The following is a 25098-nucleotide window of genomic DNA, read 5'->3' on the forward strand; positions in this document are numbered from 1 at the left end:
TTTCATATTTTATGAACAGTCGAACGTCGAAAAACCGACACTGAAAGGACAGGGAGAAATAATTTCTATTAATTGAAAATTCGAATTGTCAAGGAAACTTAACATTAATTTCGAACTCCCCATTTCAGGAGTTAATTCAGTTTATCGAATATTTTGACTTGTCGAATATTTAAGTACCATATCTCGACTTACAAAACTTCTGTATTCTATTATCTGTATCTTTTTTTCTAATTCTTGTACCATCTGCGTCAAAAAGCATATAATAATAAAACTTTTAGCCTCATATTAATTACGGCTATCTATTGGTTTGTTTTCTGATTTCTTTTAGACTAAAAATATTTAGTTTTGTTCCATGTCAACTTGTGTTTATTCCAAACGGGAAGCATGTTATAGCGCTTGATATTCTTTCTGGGTTTTATCGGAAATTTTAATATTACTATTTAATTTACATAATAGTTATATATCCTGTAAATAACTCGGATTATTTTTTTTTTATTCCCGTTACGCAAAATGCCTTCTATGCTTATTTTCTGCATTTTATTCGTCTCTTAAACATAATAAGAGACAAGTAAAATACAGAATACATACATACATACAAGTATAGAATATAATAGCAGAACCAGGCTTGTGACAAAAGAAGTCAAAAAACGAAACTTCAAAATACATAACTCGCAATATTTAAAATCTTGATTTCGTTTTCTTATTTGCATATCATACATATGTATATCATAATAAGGGAATTCTTCATTTCGCAGTGAAATAAACCAAACGGTGAAGCTAAAAAGGGAATTTTAGTTATTTGCATCTTATATTTTTGACGTTTTTCACGTCTCGTTTCCGTTACATTAGCAAGGCATTTGGAAACCACGTGCCTGTCAATTAGTCAGTTTTAAGAAATGCTACCATACTAGGCGGCATGAGAAATTTTAATTTAGCATCCCCTTGTAGTGACCAGTATTGAGAAGTGCTACTATTCAGTGCAGAAAGGGATTTATGAAAAATATGCGGATTTTTTAAGTAAATTATATTTTTACTTTTCTAAATAATATATCCTATTTAATATACTATTTATATATAATATTAATATTTCTAAATAATATATCATATTCATAACATACTATCAGCTACACGGCCAGCCTTCGTCTGGCTTTTAAATGTACCGAAAAAATGCCTGAAGGAAACACCAAACGTTAAATTTAAAAATTTTACTCTGCAGAACAACTTCATAAAAATTTTTTTGAAGCATTACATATAACAAAATTAAAATTAATAAGCAATATCCCTTAATACAAATATTAATTATCCTAATAAATAAATTAATCAACTTCCCGTTGCCTTCTCTCAACAAACGTCCAGTATCCAAGAGAAACATTAAATTTAAAAACTACACAGAATTATCGCCCTCATTTTTCAAAGTGGCAACAGTGTTGATTTTCAACAGTCAGCAGTCCAGTATACAATTGAAGGAAAAACTGTTGCCAAAAACCACATTTCTAAAAGAATGAAACTATTCAAAATGATGCGATAAAATCGAAAAGATAAAATAGAAGAAAACTCTGATTATAATTTTGAAAAAATCGCTTCGAGGTGCACTGGCTCTTGTCTAGGTGCACCTACATACCAAATTTCGTAGTCCTGGGTCTATTAGCTTACGCGCAGCATGAACGAAAGACACACATACTTTGATACGAACGCGATTATTCAGGGTTTCTACTGCGGCAGCAGTACTTCCCTGCAACCTGAGATGTTTCCAAAATGGGCATGATGATGAGGTTTACATGAGGAGATCCCAAGATGGGATATCAGCATTCAAAAGAAAGAAAAAGACCCAAAAACATGGCTTGGGGAAGTGAAGAATCTGCTGAAGATCTTGGAGAAGACCAGTACTTCTAAAAGTCGTTACCCACTGAATATCGAACTGACAATCTGCGGATCTGTAGATCTGCGATCTGCGGATTCTATGCTCTTTCCGTTCGGTACTCTATTGATGATCGATGCCTGTGAAAATATGAAGTGAGTAAGAAGCAGATCAGGAACTTGTGTGGAGAAAGCGTCCAAAGTCCAACGTGGGATGAGATAGTTTTAGCTGTTTTGACTTAACATATTAAAGACATGAGCGGTAAAGGGCCGAGCAAAGCAGTCGTCATCGATTATTACATAGTTTAGATGTCAGAAAAATCAGCAGACTCTTTCTTCTTATATATAAGCGGCTTAAGTGTTTGGTCGCCGATAGTTTATTGGTTGCTTGCGTAACTGTAAATTGTTTTATTCCCCGTGCAATGCAGCGCGTGACGAATATTATGAGAAAGCTAAGCCGGAAAAATTAAAAATACAAGAACACGTGCATTTAACATTTAATAAATAAATTTAACATCTATATATAATAGAATTCGGAAATATGCAACCGGAAAAAACCGACAACGATGAAAAAACAAATAAAATGAAATAAATAAATATCTTTATTATATTATATGAGACTTAAGTGTCTGTTTGTCGCCGATAGTTTATTGGTTGCTTGCGTAACTGTACTAGCCAATGGTGTGAAGTTGCCACGGCACAGGGTTGCCGTTTCAATTGAGACGTAGACAATTTCCCGTAAAACTTGCCTTTGCTATGACCATCAATAAGTCTCAGGGCCAAAGGCTTAAGCGTGTTGGCATTTTTTGACCTGAGCCTGCATTTGGACACGGTCAACTTTATGTTGCCTGTTCAAGAGATCGTGAAAGAACAGAGGTAAAATTAAAAATAATGGATGGTCCTCTGCAAAGCGAGCTTAAAAGTGATGGAAAAATCTACACAAGAAATGTTGTGTACAAAGAGATCTTTGACATGTGAATTAGCATTTTGTTATTTAAATCACCTTTTTTTATTGAGCTAGTGTTGAATTAGCAGACACCTTTGAACAAATCATTTTAATTACAATTGATATCTAGAACAGCGGTCATTTCATATGACCGCCGGGCTTTCTAATTTATTATATGTAGAGAAGATTATCGAAATGGTATATACATCTAATGGATAGTTTTTTAATGGAAAAAATATTCTCTACCAATAAAACAAAATGTGTAGCATTAGAAATATCGTTATAAACCCTAATAATGCCTGGAAATTAAACTAAAATTCTTATGCTTTGCGGAACGGCAATACTCTCTGAACTGACTATAAGCCAGACTTTATGGAAATTAAATTAAAAACATTACCTTTCGCGTAATGGCAACAAACTCCGAGGCAAATGGATAATGTCTGAATATTTGAAATAATTTGAAAAATAACGCAGATATATTTCTTACATCAATATTCGCAGCTTTTATGTAACAAATGAAAGATTTTTCTAACGCTGCGTATCGCAATGCAAAATACCTATGTAGCACTTTCCCTCACAACGAATGTGTTACACTTAAGAAAGATTTGCAGCGTTCGAATATTTAAATAGCTTTTAAAAATAATCTGCGGAATTCCTCATCAGATGAGCCATTGCAATTATCAGTGCTAGTGTAGCTTTTATTGCGTTAAATATAACCATAACGAAATCTGACAGCAGTTTCTATCAGGCAATAATTATTACAGTTGATAAGCATAGATTAATTATTACGGTAATCGTAGATACAGTAACCGAAATATTCATGCATCTGATAGCAGACAGCGGCTGCAATGCTAATCTAGGAGTCTAAAGGTTATGGGGGCTCTAATAAGAGGTTGAACGATCTACTATCACACGAGAATTCCCTGTCTATTTATGACTTTTTGTCGGCGAATTTTCAACCAGAACTTATCACTGCGTTATTACGATTGGCAACAGTGGCTTCATCTTCAGCTGTGGTTGAAGTGCAAGCAGGTGTCAGTTTGGTGTTCCAAGATTTCAAAAATGATAGATCGAGTAAGTTCTTTTTTTTGCAATTTGTCAATAATTTTGCTTTTTTCACATTACGTCTATGTAATGATTTCGCCAGTTATATTTGTTTATCATATTGTACACAATTTATTTTGCAGTATATAATGATTATAGTAGTCATATAGTAGTCGAGTCTTATTTTTTCAAAGGATTTGTTATTTAATAGAATAAAAATTAATTGGATAATGCTTCAGTCGTAATGCAATTGTAGAATTCTTGTTTCAGACATTTTTCAGAGGTCAAATTTTAAAATATTTCATGTATTTTACTTTTCGTTTTAATTAATTACATATCAAGTAAAAATTAACACTTTTACGCCATCTTATTAATTAAAAGAGCTATATTTAGAGTTAAAAATTGAAATTGTATTATTATATATACAATTTCAATTATAGGTTGACATCTATTTGAAATAATACAATAAAAAAACTCTTTTATAAAATAAATATACACTTAAATTAACACAAATACTTTACTTTGCCTAAAAACATAAAAAATGTAAACACAGCTAATCGTATAACATCTTTCGAATTCCGAACTCTAATCGTGGCCAATTTCAAAAAGAATTCTTTAAAAAATACAGAATATTGCCGTTTCTTGGCAGAATATTAATTCAATGTTTTATTATTTCCGCATATATCAACCTTCACAATTTACAAAACATTAATTAGTGACTGATACAATGGCAAAAATGTCAAAGAGGATTGAAAATAAATAAAAATATAACAATTGTAGTTAAAAGTATCACATAAGAAAAATAAATAAAAATCTAAAAGGTTTCAAATTTTAAATTTCGTCCAAAGGACGTTTTTTTAACATTCTGTGTGTTAAATTTATTTATTAAATATCACGTTCTTTGCAATTTAACCATAAAATTCAGTTTAAGAGTAATATCGCAAAATAATTTTAAATTGAGCTTATCTTTAGAATTTCCGATACACAGTCTCGCGCTGGAGATAAAAATGTTTTTTCTGTAGAACGTTGCCATTGCTCGCTTCGAATTCCTTGAGTTCGTTAATCAAAAATTCGTTTAATTTTTAAAAAATATGAAATCGATAGTAAAACGAATTCCAAATTTCACATTTGGGCTTCCAGATGCCCATATTCGCAGTAGGATGCATCATTCAAAATTTGATGGCTCTAGGTACCGTTGTTTAATCACAATGCGAGAAACATACATACATGTATGCATATTCTTCAAAATTTAATTTCTTTAAATATAATATAGAGCGATGATATTTGGTGGTAACAATTTGAAAAGTGAAACGCTCGTAGTGAATCACGCAAAATGCGAAAACGGAGTTAATAGTTCTTCTGGGTAAATTGCACCTTTGGACTAAAAAAGATCTGATATCTTTCAGATTTTAAAAGGCTTTTCTTTAACGTTTTGTGTGTTACCTTTATTTATTAAATATCATGTTCTTCGAACTTAAACCAAAAAATTGAGTTCAAGAGCAATATCGCAAAATAATTTTGAAATAAGCATATCTTTAGATCTTCCGATACACAGTCTCGCGCGCTGGTGATAAAAATATTTTTTCCGCACAGTGTTGCCATTGGACCGCTTTCACATCATTGGGTTTCTTAATCAAAAATTCGTTATAGTTTCAGAAGATATGAAATAGATAATAAAACAAATTCCAGATTCCAAATTTAGACTCGTTATTTGATGTTTCTAGGTACCGCTGTTTTTTCACAGTATGAGAAACATTCATGCAGATTCAATTTTATTTAGTTTCTTTAAATATAATACATAGTGATAATATTTGGTGGCAAGAGTTTAAAAAAACGAACCAATACAGAAAGTGAAATGATGCAAAATGACGTTTTGAGACTAATAGCCCTTTTGGCTAATAATGTATTCTAACAATCGACAAAAGAATTTATATTCTCTAATAATAAATAATTAACGAAATTCACTTTTCGAACATTCAGATAAAAGTCACGAAACTTAAATTTGAGAAACATTATATAAATGGTTTCCCGTTATCTAAAAAATCTGATCTGTACACCATATGACTTGTACGGAATATTAAGTTATACACATTTTTTCTTGTATTTCATTTAAACTTATTGAATTGAATTAAATCTACTTCGTCGATAGCGCATAAACCACAATAGAATAAATGCACTCTTTAAAATTCACTATATTTGTTTACCATAGCGACACTCTGGCGTTAGGTTCACTCAACAACGTTATATTTCGTTCCTATTATAACTCAGAATGCTATTCAAATACTCTAATATATCTAGAACGATGTATAAAAGAAATTAAGAAAACAAAACAAAAAAGAAACAGTTTTTCACAGACGATTTAGTATTTCTCATTTAATTCAGTTCTCACGTCGTTACAAGGCAAAAATACATAAAAACTCAAAATATCTGTATTAAAAATTACGAAGTAAATCTTAATAACACTTAATCGAACTTAATAACACTTATTTCCTCGAAAAAATTCCAGAAAGGATTAAGCATGATTTAATTCGCAATAATAAATGAAGACGTTATCTTTGTTGTTGCGAAGCTTAGTTTCTCTAGATTGGCAACAATCTACTATTCTGCTGTTTCAAATGTAAACAAATATGTCCGCCATGTTATTTAAAACTTAAAGCTTAACCGCACTTAAACAGCTTTTAAATTGTTGATAATTGTACAAATATTGCTTGCAGATTTACTAAAGGCATAAAAACCTAACCGGAAGATAAGAACAACATAATTAAATCATTATTTAAAATAAAACATGCACAATATACAAACATATAAGAGTAAAGAAACTGAGATCACTGAGCCGGATAACAGAGTAGATAACATATGTAAATATATTTATATATGTTTGGTGCGGCCGATTGCAACCAAAGTACGAGGGGAACATCTACATGTTATAGCAGTCCTATATACAAAATTTCAACGTTCTGAGGCTACTCCTTTTTTAGTTATGCGAGATACGTACGTACGTACGTTCGTACAGACGCCACAAAAAATTCTCTTCAGAATTCATTTTAAAGCAGTTTTATAATTTTTTTGGAGGAAAAGAGTCTTTTATTTTGTCTTTACGTACAGATGTTAAGCAAAAACATCGTTAAATTGCGTTCGATAGCGGTCAAAATTGATATTTTCGTTGAAATATGCTGCCTGAAACTTTTCGCGATTACAATACTTCCTTTTTACTTCGTACAAGGAAGTAAAAATAATTAGTCAGCTAACTAGCACGTAACACAGGGTATGGCTGACTAATTTTTAACTTAAGAGATTATATTAATTTAAACGTATGCAGAAGTTATTTGCTTGATGGTTTACAAATAATTCTTGCAGAATGGTTCTAAAAAATGCTATCTTATGTGAATTCGTATCATATTGAAAATCTTATGTGGACAACACACAACGTCTTTGCACGGTCTATTAAATTACACACAATATTTTCTGCATTTCATTTAAACTTATTTCTTAGATTCTAACTTATTTAAACGATTTCTCAAGACAAGTTGAAAATGGCCTCAAAAATTGTAAATTTTGAAATCATCACCAGCTGAGTTACAAAATTCTTTTTTTTTCCCCCTAATTATTTTTTCTTTCGTCGATTTGCATTTTTATAAGAGATTTTTATGAATTTCATAACCTTTTCTTCCTTTAAATTTGAAATTAAAACGAAATCTGGTATTTTTTTCAGTTAGGTTGAAATAATAGAATTCACTTGTTTCTGGTCAGTTTCTTTTTAATTATTTTACGTGAAAGGTCTTCGAAATTTATTTAAAATTTTCCCCAAATAGGATTATAAACAAAAATTAATAATATTTGGAATTATTTTAGAAATTTTTCACAATAGGTTTGAAAACGAAAACTTGATATTAATGCATATAATTTTTTGCATATATCGAATATTTTAACTTTTCACTAACTCGCAATGATGCTTTAAATTAAATGTTTCCGACATTTCTGCTTAACCTTTGGCTAAGTTAAGTCTTAAAGTTAAATTAAATTTGAATTCCCTTGAATTTACTCCATAAATTCTGGCTGATGTTGTAAGCATCAGGAATGCCTTCGGTCCTTAGTGAAATAGTCTTTTACACCTTTTTTACGTTTCTGTTTGTATTCTGGACACACCGATAAGTCGCTTAGTTCTACTTAGTGTATGATACCAAAAAATAGTGAGGCTGTACAAGGGTTATATGTATAAGGAGAGGGATGTCTTCTTGGAGAACTTTCTAAAAGAACTGAGTTTATATTTGCGTTACTGGTAAGAAAAAGAAAAGAAAAACTCACACAAGCACCGTCCGCCGGTATTTGAACCTCAATCAAACTGGTAGAGTTCAGCAGTCATACCGATTCGACTTTCGTGAGTCCCTTGTTCTCAAATCCTCTGAAAGCGAAAGTTAGAGAAATGTCTTACAAAAACCTCTGCAGTTTAATTTTGTTAGTATATCTAAAGAGAGGTGTCTATATTTACGTTATTCTCCTTTAGTTTCAGTTCATTTCGTTGTACTATTTATCTAAATGCATTTTATTAATCTGCTGTATATTATATTGGCCAATTATGAAGTATTTTAATTAGTATCATTATGTTAGTGACATATAAAAGCACTTTCCTAATGTTTATTAGTAGATTTACGAATGCTTTTGCTTTACTCTTTATTTATCATATATTTACGAATGCTTTTGCTTTAGTCTTTATTTATCATAAATTTACGAATGATTTTGCTTTACTCTTTATTTATCATAGTTTACGAATGCTTTTGCCTTACTCTTTATTTATCATAGAAATGTATATTTTACATATATTTTTACTATTTATTTATATATGGGCCTAATATGACATTAAAAATATACACTTCTTCTCTACATCACATAAACGTTATCTTCACATAAATGTTTCCCTAAATACGTGATTTTCAACATTTGATTCTGAACTCTATAAATGGAATTTCATTCGGCTTATTTGAATCAAGGAAATTCATTTGTAAACATTTATGATATTTTTCAGTGCCTTCAAGGAACTTTCTTTTGGATCAACTTCAGGCAGAAAGCACGTGGGAAAATATATCTGTCATGGCTCTTATCTTTCTTGCGTGTTCTTTCACTAGAAATTTACTCTTGACATTCTTATCATCACGAAAATAACCTTTGCATCTACTTCTCTTAAAGACTTTGCCTATTATAGATTATCACATGAATCAGAAGTTCTTTCATAGATAAATTTTTCTCGGATTTAATGGAACTAGATAAGCCGTCTGTCTGCATGTACAGTTTTGTATTTGCTTTCCTTTAACAGCAGTTGGCAACGGCAGTTATCATTGTTGTAAAATTTTGCCGTTCCTTGGATAAAACTGTGAAGATACGAACACGTTTTTATTCTATTTTTTTAAATGTTTTGATTAATATCTGAATTTTAAAGCTTTTTTACGTTATTTAGTACTATAATGTGGCTATATGATGTTTAATCCACTTCTTCCCTGATACTAACTTCATGAACTCATGAGTGCAGGAAAATGGCGTACATTCTATGATTATTTGGCAGAATATTATGTTTTATCAATGCTTGGAAACATAACTTCACGAACTTTTACGTAAATAAACACCTTCACGTACTTTATCATTTTTGCAGAAAAATTTCATGATATTTTCCTGATTAATGTGAGTTCCGCGCAGTTTCGAGTTTCTAAGAATTGGTTATTTTTGGAACAATGAAAATGACTTTGAAAAAAGTTATGTTGTTGTTAATAAAAAAACTTTTCGAAAGAAAGCGAGGAAGAATGTACCCAATAATAATAGTTTTCTCCATCATTGCTCATATAATGCTTCTTTTTGTAAATATACAGAGATAACTAATTATTCAGATGTGTTTAAACTGCAGCATTTGCTGCAATTATTTTAATGAGTGTCTTTTAATGTCATTTAATATTTCTTTTCATTATTATTTGTTATTTTCAAAGAAATGTTTTATGCTATCTATTTGATAATATTGCATAAAATTATCTATCATTCATTATTATGATTAAATGAAAAAAATTAACGTTTTATTATTACGAGATTATCAGTTATTATCCTATCTAATATTCTGTCTACATAAATTTAAGTTCCATGTGAAATGAAAAGCTAATTATTTGTTCATGAATGTTTAAGTAATGTAATATATGTAAAGGATTTTCCCGAATTTTTATGTAATTTAATAACTGTTGTGAATTGTATGTATGTGATGTATGGTATAAAACCTAGTTATCTTCATCGCAGAAACTAGATATTGGCGTGAAATGTCCAAAGAATATTGCTCGCATTAACGTAATTAATTTATGGTTTTTATTTCAAATATAAAAATTCTGGTGATATGAAACATTTTACAATTTTTGTTATTTACTGATATTTACGAATTGATATTAAATAAATGTATAATATTTTTGAAATATCAGTCTTTTTATAGATATGAAAATCAGATGATTTATTACTCTTAAAGCTGTCATGGCATGTGCTGAAAAATAAACAGTGTCTACAATAATATCCTGATAATTTTACTTGTGTATCAAAATTTTTATAAGGATTTGGTATGTGTATGAAATTTAATTAAATGAAATAAAAATCCAACTTTTTCAAGGCAAAACAATGCTCTTTTAATAATTCCAGTAATCTTAAATTAAGATCTTGAATATTATGTTATAATGTAACTCTAAAATTTTGAACTTCTTTCAACGCTGTAACTATTCTGAAAATCTGAGAGGGTTCAGATTTTTACCATCGCCCAAAAAGACTTTTAAGTTCAATATGATTTATCATTAGAGATTATCAATAGAGATGGCCTGGATTAGCGAAAGGTTTTACAGAATGCTAGATCAATAGTACATTTAGACTAACATATGAATATTATAGATCTTCTGTATATTTGAATAAGTTCTATATATTTGTAAGTTTAATGTAACATAGATTTCAATATTCCTAGACTTTTTGGAGTTATTTTGAGGACAGTCATTTGCCTTGAAGAACTCCACATTTGTTTTTAATGCTTTCTGGAGCTGCGCTACGGGCAATAATTTATCTTGTCCAGCTTGGAGTTTAGCTTTAATTCTTTATAATTTAATTGAATTAATAAAATTTTAATAATGAAATTTGATTCACTTGTTTATGTGTAAATAGTGTGTTACAAATATTTTTGAATTATAAATAAAGTAAAGCTTCAACTGAGGTAAATGCGCTTCCTCCTTAAGAGCATTACATCAACCTAGTAGCTCATTTTAGTTTTTAAATTTTTATTAGTACTTTCGCTGGCGTTTAAGTTTTGGTTAACAGGCGCTTTTCTCTAAACTTTTGTGGTGACATCTAATTTTGTAAATTAAGTTTTATTTACAATCTCAGAGTTCTACAAAGTAAAACCAGCCACCTGAGGTGTAAATTTAGTTATTCTAGAAAATGTCAAAGAAGACAATCTAGCGAAAAATCTCAGTATATAAAAAATAAATAAGTAAATAAAAAGTAGGTAAAAGTAAAAAAGAGTATTTCTTTAGTATTTTTCTCTTCCTTCCAGTTTATGTTACTGTCGTCAATTAGGTATGAAAATTTTTATTTACAGGAATGAGAAAGATCCGGTGTATTGAATCAGTTTTGCTTTCGTTTTTCTCCAGAAATTCTCAGGGATAGCGTACCACACAATGTGCGCTGGTAAATGGCACAAACCATAAGGATATTGTTCTACATGCGGTTCGTAATAGACTGAATGCACACAGGTCTGATGATATGTTAATAAAATTAATTTCGTCAAAAGAAACATTTGAAAGTTCTGGAACTTTCGACAAAAATGCTGCTACAGTTCTTCACACCAACACAGAGCGCAATCAGTAGTGACACTTCAAACTACTAAGAACTTTAAACCCATTGCAACGCAAAGCGAATCTAAAAGGCGAAGCTTTCACTTCTCCGAAGTCTCTCGGATCTAACAACTCATAACAACTGAGAGCAGATGCTATATTTTTCACCCGGCCGCCGAGATATTTCTAGTACTTTCTGCTTTTCGAAATTACTGGAAGGCCGAATCATCAGGATCGAATTAAACATCAATTACAATTATTCAGTTAGTATTCCTATTAAGGTGATATTTCACCAAAATGCCGCCAAATGGCCGCCAAGCTTGGCGATATTTCGCCAAGTTAGTGAGATAGCTATTTACCCAATGTTAAATAGCCTTGCCCCTGTATTCTTACTTTTCCACCAAACTTCGCTCCTTTAGATCTTCATGTTATATTATATAAAATAAATACAACAATTTCGCATACAACTGCAATAAAATCATCTGTCTATCTACAAAATTCCTAACAGTATAAAATGGGTTTTCGTTTAGTGTCTAAAATTATATGATCTTCAACCTTAGACTGACATTTCTTTTACGGAAAACTGGATCATTACTATGACAAAAAATTACTCGTGTCAGTGATTTCGAAATGCCTCAAACAAAGTGACAAGTGTCACTCTTTATCAGTGGCTCAGCAGTGACCGAGTGGTTCTAACCGCTGAATGTTGGTAATTCGACCTGCTTAAGTTCAAACCCAAGCAAACGGGCTGGCTGCATGGTTGCTTTTAGTGGGTTTCCGCATGTGTAACGTGAATACGACTCAGTTTGCTCAAGAAAGTTCTCCACGAAGGCATCTCTTCTCTTAGGCTGATAGCCTTTGTGGCTTTGCCATATTCAAATAATCTAACCTAACTTGTTTTTCAATGAAAAAAATATTCTTCTGGGAAAATATTTTTGCTCTCTTAATAAGGAAACAGAAGCGAACACGTTCTATCAGTATTGAAACAGAAATCGATCAGTAGCTATCACCTAAACAAGCTTTGCATTTAAAAAGACTTGCATTGTATGTTTACATGCTGAAATGGCGAAAGTGTAACAAGCTTAAAGCATACAAAAGCAGCCGAGTTTTAATGAAATAATAGGCCAACTGAGAAGTTCCATATGCCGCTGAATACAGAGATGAATGTCTCTAGCTCAGAAATTCTAAGTGAGCTGCTGTGGACTAATAAACTTAACTGTTGTGGACTAATTAACGTAACTGTTATGGACTAGTTAATTGTTTTGGACTTATTAACTAATTAACTGTTATGAACTAATTTAAGAACTGGTGCAGCCTGATTATCTGTTAAATGTGCAAAACGTTCACTATAAGGATTTCCAACATGACCTTGTAGCGAACAATTCCACGCTTTCCGCTCCGAGGTAACCGATTAAATGTTTGATGACATTTGTTACGGATTAATGCTGTTTCCAAAGCATACCCGACAATTGCCTTATAATTAAATAAACTAATTATGAGACATGTCAAGAAAGTACAGATGCTTATTTCTAAGCCTATTTATAAGATATTATCCTATTTATAGGAGATTTTTTCTACTTTTTTATAATAAAGTTTACAGATCTAAAACCTTCAAAGAGATTTGGAACATTGAATATTACCTTGAATTATCTGTATTAATTATCATCAGCCTTTAAATATCTTATTTAAAAACGGGAACGATTTAAAGCAAAATATCACTCGATGAAGTTTATGGTCTAATGATTTCTTTCTTTAATCGATTTAATTTACTGTAATACAAGCGTAACAGGTTTCTCCTTTTTAAATGGGAAATAGTGTATACGGACAGCAAATCTGTCTTTAGTATTGTACAGATTTAAGTTGAGCTTCTGATTATCATAACTTTTTCATAGACTATAAATGCTTTTAATATGGTAAAGATGGATATAATTACAATAACAGAGATTTATTTAACATATAATTCACTAATTACTTATGAAATAAATGTTATTATGTTCCTAACAACTTCTAAGTTAACAGTTACATATTATTATTTGCAGATCAAAGTACTTAAGTCAAAAGCTTATTCCAGTACCGATGATAATATTATTTCTCCGATAAGAATGTCAAGGACGCCTCCCACTATAACAACATATCTAAATGAAATTAAAAAAAAAAAAAAAAAAAAAAAAAAAAAAAAACTCGAAAGCTGAGTCATCAATAACTTGTCCTGTGACTTGTACCGTTTCAAGCCTTTTGATGACTCATATAGCTTAGCGGGTAAGACTTAGTGGGAGATATTCTGGGCACAAACCTAGAACCTAAATCTTTAAAAAATCTGATGTCGACACCATATAACATCCTTGTGCGGGATATTAAATTATACACATTTTTGCTACATTTCATTTAAAACTTATTTTTTCAAATTATTCTAACTTGAATTATAAGGTATTTCTCCCACTTTCCTACCGTGCCTTAGCGGTTAGTGGTGTAGTGGTTCTGCACGCTGGGCCGGTATTCCAGAGGTCCGTGGTTCGATTACCGGCGAAGGCGGTTGCCAATTTTTCATCTCGTCTGCTTCAAAAAAAAAAAAAAAAATACATAATATCGCTACAGAATAACCGATTCACGGTAAAATGTAAATGATATCGAATATTGCAAATTTTGAAATTAAATATGCCGGTCAATTTTGGTCCCACGGGAGTAAAACTTCTTGCAATTTTATTTTTTCATAACGAGTGTAAAATATTCCCCAAGTCTAAGTATAGGAACCAGGAGACTACATTAAAAGTTAGATTTCGCTATTCGTACAAATTTTTTTTTTTTTTTTTAATTTCACTTTGCCAAAACATGAATAGTTTCGTGATATAAAACAATTCTGTATACGATTACGACAAACGATTGCGAAAATAAAAGCCGGGTAAGGATGTGGGTATATCTATCTATCTATCTATCTATCTATCTATAGATAGATAGATAGATACGTTAGGCACTGCTGATTGCAATAAAAAAGGAACATATAGATTTTATAATAGTCCAATATACAAAATTTTAACATTTTACGACTAATCGTTGTGTACTTATGCTATATACAGATGCCACGAAAAATCCCTTTTGGATCCATTTAAATTAAACTTTCCAAAATATTTTAGATAAAACAGTCCTTTATTCCATGCGTATGTGTAGACGTCACGCATAATAATCATCCAGACAGATTCAACAGCGGTTAAAATGGATATTTCCGTTGAAATAGGATACCCGAAATTTTAGCGATGACAATACTTCCTTTATTTCGCATAAAGCATGTAAAAAGAAAGAAGCAAGAAGACTGAAGCAGAAATCTGGACTGACGTAAGGTGCCTTTCTGAAGTTGCACTTAAATGAGACAGATCTTACCCAAGCCCCCTTCCCCCCCTTCGAAAAAATACGTGAATCTGAGGAAAATATCTAAAAACAAAGTAAAAAAATCCGAAAGCGTTCAGGTTTTATATTACGACCGAAGGGGCCCTTTTTAGCGTTTTTTGTGTTCCTTTATTTATTAATATCATGTTTTTCGCCCTTTAACCATAAAATTCAAAGCAATGCCACAAAATATTTAAAAGGAATATATCTTTAGAATTTTCAATACACAGTTCTTTCGCACTGCCGATAATGTTTTCCCGTATGGTGTTGCCATTGCTTGCTTTTAAATTATTAAATTTGTTGATCAAAAATTCGTAAAAGTTTTACGAAATATGAAATAGGTAATAAAACAAATTCCCAATTCGGGCTTCCAAGTGCCCATATTCGAGTGGAGTACTAAGTTATTCAAAATTTCATGTCTCTAGGTACCGTTGTTTTAGCACAATGCGAGAAACATACATACATTAAAACAGATTCTTCCTCATTTAATTTCTTTAAATATAATGCAGGGTTCTAATATTTGGTGGCAACAATTTGAAAGGTGAAATGCCGTTTTATAGTGGACAACGCAAAACGCCAAAGCGAAATTAATATCCCTTTTGGGCTAATTGCCCCTTTGGCTAATAATGGACTGTTGTGAATCGGTCACGTCCTCAAGCCTTACAGTTCCGAATTTCATTCGAAACTACTCTTTACCGCCTACTTAGAGGATAATCTAATCGCGTTGAGCAAGTGATCAAACGTTCTAGTAACAGATGAGGTCTCTAAAACATTTATCGCTCGTAACATCGTAAAAAGAATCGTAAATATCTGAAATATCAATTTTGTTTCCCACTGTTTTTCTTATTTCAATCGCAGTTATTTGTTCAAATATTACAATTTCCTAAAAAGCGATAATTCTCTATTTCTGTTGAAACATTAGATTTTTCGTAAGATGAAAAAGTTCACCATATTATGCAGAGACATTAGGTTTTTTTTTTTTTTTTTTTTTTTTTTTTTTTTTGAAAGCAGGTAAGATGAAAAATGAGCAATCGCCTTCGCCGGGAATCGAACCACGGACCTTTGGAATACCGGTCCAGCGTGCAGAACCACTACACCACGAAGGCACGCTAGGAAGGCGGGAGAAATACCTTATAATTATCATCAAATGTCTCAAACAACTCAAAAACATTTTAAAATAGAATTATCGAAGGAAATTATTATTAAATTTGGTAATAATAATATAAAAGAATAAGTAATAAAAATGCATCCAGTCAATGAGTATGGGAAATTACTCGCAAAAAGATATTATTCGAAGAAATCTGAGAACAAGATACTAAAATTTTCTTCTCAAAGAAAAGGAAATAAATTTACAAAACTGCATTATTGCAAAAAGAATTTTAATCAAAATGTATGTTTTTTATAATTATGTAAAATCTGTTGTTGTGTTTTGTTGCTATGATTTATTTCACTTGTCTGACAGTAACTTCAGAACAAGCATTTTCCATTTTCTAAGTCTTAGAAATCATGCAAATCTTTCATAAATAAGTCTTTTGGTGGATCTCGTGAGTTCTTTGGGAGATTTATCTAGAAAACATAATTATTTAATTATTGAATATGCATCTGCTTCATAAAAACATCATCATGACTATATAAAGCCTCATTAAGAAATTCCTTGTCAGTTTTATGTACAAAATCTGTGACTTTTTACACAGTGTTGAAAAATCTTCAGTGTATATCCTAAAGTGGTACATTGCGTTAAATTGCGGGACTGTTCTCAGAATCTGGGACACATTCACAATTCAGTTAATTACAATCACCAATTTTTACACGAATCTTACCAAATCATGTCAGTCGAACTTTCGCTCGTTTTTATCTATGTCTGTAAGTGCGTTCATTACCTATTCCAAGGGAATGAATTTACGAATTATGAGTCTAGTATCCTGAAGATATGACGACATATTATTATTTGAATGGTATCTAGCATATGCAAGTAATACGTTCTTTCAATATATATATACCTTGCGCGGGCTGGATATATATTGCATAAGTTATTGCTCAGGTCAAAATATGCAAAGGGTTTGCCACAGGCAAAAACGCTTTGTATATTTTTCCAAGTTTGTAAGTGCTTTGAGAAATCACTATCAATATTTTTTTGCATCTCGTAATAAGTTTTAATAATTAATTTTACATAGTGTAAGTATTCGGAATATTTATAAATGTTTTAACGTCTTCAGTCAATGCCTACGAATAATTTCAGAGGGCATCTAATATATTGTTATTACAAGGGAGAAATGGCTTTCAACAAACTTGAAATTGGCGCGGAGTAAAATGCAACCTCGAGAAAATGGATAAGGTGAAAATGATCGAGAAACTGTAATTTTACTCTCAGCTCTATCTCATTTCGTTTCTTTCGTTTTTTTTTAGAAGGCGACCCACAAGGGCGAAGTCTCGAAGCGGCATTTTGCGTCGAGTCACTATAAACGCTTGTATAACTTTCTAATTCTTGCCATCAAAAATTAATAAAGAGTCTGCATGAATATATGTATGTTTCTCGCATTGTGAAAAAACAACGGCACCTAGAGCCTTATACCATATTTCAACGAAAGTTTTTAATAATGTAGTCCTCCACCCGAATATGGGCACCTGAAAGCTCGAATCTTAAATTTCGAATTAGTTTGATTATCTATTCCATATTTTTATAACTTTAATGGATTTTCGATTAAGAAACTCAACTATTTCTTAGCGAGCAGTGGCAACACACTGTATGGAATGAAATATTTTTATCTCCATCGCGCGAGTCTGTCTATCAGAAATTCTAGAGGTTTGCTGTTTTTAAATATTTTTAGCCCAAATGCTGTCAAAACGTGTATGTGTGTGTGTAAATGAAAAATCTCCCCATTGAGAGTAATATTAAAATCTAAAAACTTTCAAAATGTTTTTATTAAAAATATGCTGAACCATCTCGTATCTTGAGAAAGATAGCGGGCAACACCATTTGAATGCCTTGATGTGATATCAGAACATTTAAGAAAAAAATGCCACGGTGATTAGGATTGGATAGGATAATTAAAATGTAACCGGCAAAAAGCACCTGTATTCTACCTAAAATGAACGTCCTTCGCTATTCGGTTAATACTCGACTCTGTAATGGAGAAACAAGAAATCCCAAACGCAAGTACAATCAAGAACCTGGCAGTCACAATGGAACTCTAAATTGACCTTTAAAATAATATAGAGTCGACTGCTCGTAATCCGAGTAAGACATTTATCAACGTTTTTCTGCTCATAAAATAAACATTATGCCCCTAAAATACATTTAGATCTCACAATCATCCCTAGCTCTGTTGCTGTATCCTGCTGAATAACGAATCTGTACTGCAAGTCATTATCCATAAATTATGTATAATGAATATTTACCTATAATTATTAATGCGGCGTCGTGTTTACGAAACGCTATGATTCGTAGTATCCTTCAAGCAGACTTACTGAATATAGCTGTTCTTAAATTTAATTAAACACGTTTAAGAGCATGTCCAAATCTGCAAAAATATAATATATCTTCTTTCTTAATTATGACCTTATATTTAACTCCTTTAAAACACCTTGAAACATATTTCACTTTGTGAAATAGAAAACAGTTTTTCCTGCCCGTCGGCAATGCCTCGCGTTTCATCATTATTACTTCGTTAAAACTTACTGTTTGTTACATGAGTGTTAAAGGTACAAACCGGACTGTAAGAAAATGGCGATAAAATGCAGAAGAATAATTATGCTGTTATAATTAAAATAACACGCTATGGGTCAGAATAAAGAAAATCTGATGTGTACACCACATGACTTCCTTGCACGGAATATTAAATTATACACATTTTTCCTGCATTTCATTTAAACTTATTTCCTCGAATTTCATTAGAGATATGAGACTCATTCAATTAATTCAGTTCTCACTTCGCGACAAGGCAAAAATACATAAAATCTCACAGTATCTATATTAACAATTGAAAGATATAGAAAGACATAAAACACCAATTACATTTACCGCAATTAAAAAAAACTATTTTTACAATTAAAATTACAGTTCTTACGAGAAAACAAGTAATTTGGCCAGCGGAAATATGCAAAGGGTTTTTGTGATGCACAAAACTAAAAGTTTACTTTTAGTCTCACTCGGCAAAAAGGCACTGAAGGCGTAGAAACTCACTTAATTTATTGTGGACGCTATGCTGAGTCAATATATTGCATAATTTAATAACTTAAATGATAATTCCATAATGGATTAAGTATAATTTAATTCGCAATAATAAAAAAAAAGACGTTACTTTGTTGTTGCGAAGCTTAGTTTCTCTAGATTGGCAATAATACACTATTCTGCTAAGTTTTAAATCTAAACAAATATGGCTGCTGTGATAAAAAATGTGGCTTAGCCGCACTTAAACAACTTTTGAATTGTTGATAATTTTACATCTATAACATGCAGGTTAACTAAAAGCATAAAAACAATAACCAGAAGATAAGAACAATATAGTTCAATCACTTTCAAAGCAAAAAGTTCACAATTTTCAAACATATAAGAATAAAGAAACTGAGCTCACTGAGTCAAATAACAGAGTGGATATATATATATATATATATATATATTTATATACTTTTGGACGATTGCAACCAAAAAGGGAGGTGCACACCTGCATGTTATAGCAGTTTCACATACAAAATTTCAACGTTCTGAGGCTATTCGTTTTTGAGTTATGCGAGATATATACGTAAGCAAGTACGTACAGACGCCACAAAACAATCTCTTCTGAGTCCATTTCAAATCAGTTTTATAATTAGTTTTTTGGAAAAATAGTCCTTTATTCTGTCTTTACGTACAGATGTCCCGCAAAAACATCGTTAAATTGCATTCGATAGCCGCCAAAATGAATATTTTCGTTGAAATATGGTATAAGGTATTTCTCCCACTTCTCTAACGTGCTTTCGTGGTGTAACGGTAGCACGCTGAGCCGTTATTCCAGAGGTCCGTGGTTCGATTCCCGGCGAAGGCGGTTGCATATTTTTCATCTTGTCTGCTTCCAATTAACCTAATGACTCTACAAGTGGCGCCCGAACTAAAACAGTTGTGGATGATGATTCTCCGCACCCAGGATTTGGCGACTAGGTCCCCTAAAACCCTAGTCGCTCTTTAAAAAGGGGAGTATATAAGGTATTTTTCCCACTTCCCTAGCGTGCCTTCGGGGTGTAACGGTAGCACGCTGGGCCGGTATTCCAGAGGTCCGTGGTTCGATTCCCGGCGAAGGCGGTTGCATATTTTTCATCTTTTCTGCTTCCAAAAAATTCCTAATGACTCTACAATGGTACACGGAATTTTTTGTGGTTACAATACTTCCTTTACTTCGTACACGTGAAAACAGACGACATTTTCATATAATTTCGCTAGTTCCGAAAATATCATAGTAGATCTTAAATGGAAACAAATAGTTTCAAATATAGTTTTCTGCAAATATAGATTATTTATCATGCATAGAAATAACCTTCCATTTTAAAAAGACTCCAAATGTTTAAAACACATGTTATACGACGTGTTGCATGGGCTTTTCACCAAGCTGTGTTTATACTTCATATAAATGTGAAATAATAAGACCTAAGCGTCGATGTTTAAATATTCTTATAATAACGTGCCTCCTCTTTAAAAGATGTTTGAAGTTAATCGGACATCTAACCTCATTCAAATATTTATTATTCGCTTTCAAATTTAGTGTTTTCCAGATACAAACCGAAAAATAAGGTAGCAGTTTTCTCCTCTTCGCCATCTTCTATCCTGTCCTCCTGGAGTTACTTACTTGTATTGCGGTCATTGTATTTGAAGCCTCCTTCTATGGGACACGAAGTTCTGACAGCCAGAATACAGCACGCACTTTTCCTGCTAATCTCGGCATACAGCGGAAGTTGGAGTTAGTTGATAATATTCACTCCTTGATTAGATAGTTAACTTGTTGCAATCGTTTGCGAGGTTGAGACTTTGCCGATCAAAGATGTGCATTTGAGTGTTTGCCATCAAAGTCTGAGCTCGAATTAACACTCGAACGCCAAATTTTCGGTTTTATCCGTTTTGTGCACTCTCTGTGAGTTTTTCTCTAAATTGATTGCGCAACTTTTGGATTCGTTCATTCGCTCTTCCAACACTGTTGTAAGTTCAGGTTGGAAAATTCTAATATTCTTCTTTTATGCCTCTCGGAATGGAATGCGACCCTATGTTCTATAGTAATTATTACTCATCTGGATGAATACTATCATCCCTCTTAATTTGTAAAAACAATTTAGAATCACCCTGTATACCATTTATATACTCCGGAGTTTAGTATAAAAGCGCTTAGAGAGTTGGAAGCCAGTTATCTAACTCAGTTGCCTTATACAATAAATAAATAAATTAGTAAATAAATTACGAGCTTAACTTACATGTTTAGAAAATACTAATTCCAGATCGCTATATATTCATAAAAATAAAAAATATTAAAAATAATTTATTAGTTTATCAATTTTAACTGTAATTAGTTATTGTCAGTTTGAAACAGTTGATTATATCAGTTTGAATTGTAATAATCATTGTTATTATTGAGAACATTTATCATTTATGAGATTTTCCTTGACAATGTTTGACAATCAGAATGTTTCCATTGCAATCTGTAACTATCTCGATTTCCAAATGCATACATTTTTTAAATCGAAACTAAGTACTGCGCTAATAAATCATCTTACGAAATACAACCTTTCAGAAATGGATACTTCTTATATTTCGTTCAAAAGAGAATAACACTGCGCATGATGCGCTCTCTCAAGAACTTCATATTTCAAAAAATATTTCAAGGTTACTACGAAAGTGCCGTCTTTATTTCAGAGCGAGCTCTCTGAAGAAGGAAAAACAAGAATATAGTAGTTGATGCGGAAGTATTAAGGATAATTTATATACAGTATTAAATGACTTTTGTAGTCTCCCATTTTTAAATGATTATCTTTTCATTTTCATATTTATTACATAATTTGCCAATGCTGCAAAAGTAGAAAGAATCCGTAGTTTCAAATTTTAATTGTGTTTGCCATTGTACGACCACATATTGCGTTTTAGACATGTAAAAATTAGAATTTTTTATAAATGAAAATTTGTAATCCAGTTAAAAACCTGACTAATAAAGTTTCCTAAAACAAATTAAAATCTTTCCAATTAAATAATTTAAACATTAGGTTAATTTTTTATAAGTAAGAATAAAATAATTATATTGACTATGCTTATAAATCACAAAAATAATTCTTAATTTTTAATTGCCGTAATTAGCGAAGAATAATCTAAGCTTGACTAACCAATAACAGCGTTTTAACTAATAATGATAAAACGTTATTTAATATTGGCTGAAAAGGTTTTAATCTTTGCTTATTATTAACACATTATTTGTAAAAATTCGTGTTCAAGAAATTACAAATATTTTTAGTTAATTATTATTTACAAATTAATCAATTAAAATTCTATTTGCTTGCTAATGGAATTATTGGCAGAATTGTGTTAATTAATGTAGTCGTTTAATATCTTGCGTGTATGCAAATTTATATCATTCTTGAAAAGATTATTCTAATCATCTTTTAATTGGATTAAAATAACACATAAAATTAATAAAAGACGTAAATAAACTCATAAAACATGTGTTTCCAAATTCACTATGCATACGTAATTCTTTCAAAATTAAGTTCACTAGTGATTTAGTTGAGTATTGTTATTTCAACATTGCCCTCTCACATTACCAGTTTCCTAAACACAAAGGCAGGCTAAATTGTTATTTATGACTAGCTGTTGCCAAACGTCACGAGAGTTAAACAAGCACGTGAAAGGAAATTCACGTGATGCTAAGTGAAAAGCAAAAGAACACAGCCGTTTATAGAAAGATACAGCGATGACGTCAGAATGAAACAAAACACAGTGAAAGCTTGCTGGTGGAGCAGCTGGAACGTTCAGTACTACTTTACATTTGTATTTCACACACTGCCTTTAATTTTTTGTCCTTCCTGGAGGCGTTTTTTTATACACTTTTGTTTCCTTTTTATTGGTCTTTTACTTCTGATGAGGCCACAGCAGGTCAGACTCAAGTCTTGATGACACAGAAAACGAGGGCACGAGCCCAGTTTCTCTTTCATTTTGGGGAAGATGGTCTTCTTTGAGAACGCAAACGATTTTACAAGGAAAATCAAGACGTTGGGGTATAATGGAATGGCTACCTTACATATAAAAGTAAATATCTTTGAGTTTATATTTTTAATACTTTTGGGAGAGTATTTTCTATTATTGGTAAACATATTTTTACTTCCAAAAAATCCAAAAATTCTTTTCGATCATTTGTTCCGACAAGAATGTTTAGTCTCTAAGAATGTACAATTTATTTACTGATAAAAATTTTGTCAAGCTTGTCAAATTTTGTCAAAAATTTGCTGATCAAAATTTTTTCGTATATATAAAACTTGCTTAAATCTGTTTCAATACATTTATTGCGAGAAATAAGTCTATAAATTTAGCTTTCTTTATTCTGTAAGAAAATTTTGTGAAAATACTTTTTATAGATATAAACCCATTCTAAAACTGTTTCTGCTGCTTATTATTGAATGACTATAGCTCTATCGTTCCTTGTTTGATATATATATATGTATATATATATATATATATATATACGTTTGAGATATATAAAGACTGTGCTAAACCTTTAAAAGCCATTTAAGTTTAGAAGAATATGGGTCTATAAACTGAGTATGTTATGGACGATAAAAATATTTTAAGAAAATACCTCGTACTATAAAACGCTAAATTCAGACAGATTTAATGTTTCTAGCTATAAAAGTACTTTCAACAACTCATTAATAGAAAAAAATTGTATCTCTCTTAATTTGGCGCTCTTAATTCGTGAAACTATTTGGCGAAAATAATGTATAAGTATAAATGTATCGAATTTGAATTATTTTTAAAACAGATTCAAATGCTCATATTTGTGCTTTGGAGGCATTTTGAATTGCGGTATTTGTTTCCCGTTTGTCTGAAATTCGATCGCAAATAGTTAAAAAAATCAATTCTTACTGCAGGAACTTCATTTGAGTTCTTTATTTAATATTGAACTAGAGCTACTAATTAAAATTATTATTCTAAAATTGATTTTTCATAAAATTTAAATTTACTTCATAAACACTGGATTTCTTCTGTCATCAGATTTATTTGAATAATTGAAATTTTTTTGTTCTTGTATCTGTCATATCTTATAATTTGTAAATTCATTTCGTACACGTTGTTGAATTGAATAACGAAGTTATATAACCACGATCTCTTATATTATTCCTACAAAAGCCAACAAATTTATTAATTTTTAATGTCAAAATATTAGAGATGTACGCTGTGTTTGTTCACAGTGAAATTATTTTAAACATCCATCTAATTAATGCTGATTATCTCAAATCTAAGTACAATAAATGTAAAATATGATTATGATAATTTATATTTATTGGAATTTTAAATATGAGGTTGCAACGTTATGTGAAGTTCATGTAGTACCATAAAATTATATCCGAAATATTAACAAATTGAAGCAACTCCTTGAAGTTCTGTGTGTCCATATTATCTTAAGAAATAAGGATTTTGCTGCATATGTAATACAATTTTAAGATTCGAATGACAGCAGTGCATAATTAGTACTCAAGTGATGAAGAATTATAATTTATACATATAATTCCTTGATGACCCGTGAGTGAAAGGGGATCCAAATGTCGTTTCATTCGTAAATTTACAAATAATGTTTTGTAGACTAAAGCTGGCATAAGACAAGGAATCATTTGGTGTAAGATATACAGAAAATTCTTCTAAAGATCCCACCAGATGACAGACCTAACCTGCAGCTTATGTGGGTATCGCTGGCAACGAAACGGCGGACTTGCTTGCGAAATCTGCAGCCAATGACTCCAGTAGTCTGGAAAACGCAGTAAGTGTGCCGCAGTCTTATTTTTGAAAAAAAAAAATCAAGCTCAGTAGCCTTTTGC

The 25098-nt window shown here is 31.4% G+C and overlaps 1 protein-coding gene across 3 annotated transcripts in view; it reads left to right on the forward strand.

Annotated features, from left to right (window-relative positions):
* LOC118194831 (fatty-acid amide hydrolase 2-like) overlaps nucleotides 1-25098 on the forward strand; it is a 159029-nt gene that overhangs the window by 1565 nt on the left and 132366 nt on the right. Inside the window, exon 1 of one of the 3 annotated variants that reach the window (XM_035366030.2) lies at nucleotides 3723-3877. The exons of 1 other annotated variant lie outside the window; for it this stretch is intronic. In XM_035366030.2, coding sequence (XP_035221921.1) covers nucleotides 3737-3877 — 141 coding nt within the window. In that variant the 5' untranslated portion in view covers nucleotides 3723-3736. Of the gene's footprint in view, nucleotides 1-3722; nucleotides 3878-23128; nucleotides 23315-25098 lie in introns of those variants that run through there. One more of the 3 variants, XM_035366031.2, reaches the window with a different exon arrangement.

This window comes from Stegodyphus dumicola, chromosome 1 (genome assembly GCF_044657685.1).
Source record: "Stegodyphus dumicola isolate Sdum_Otavi_A_Nest chromosome 1, ASM4465768v1".
Taxonomy (NCBI): Eukaryota; Metazoa; Arthropoda; class Arachnida; order Araneae; family Eresidae; genus Stegodyphus; species Stegodyphus dumicola.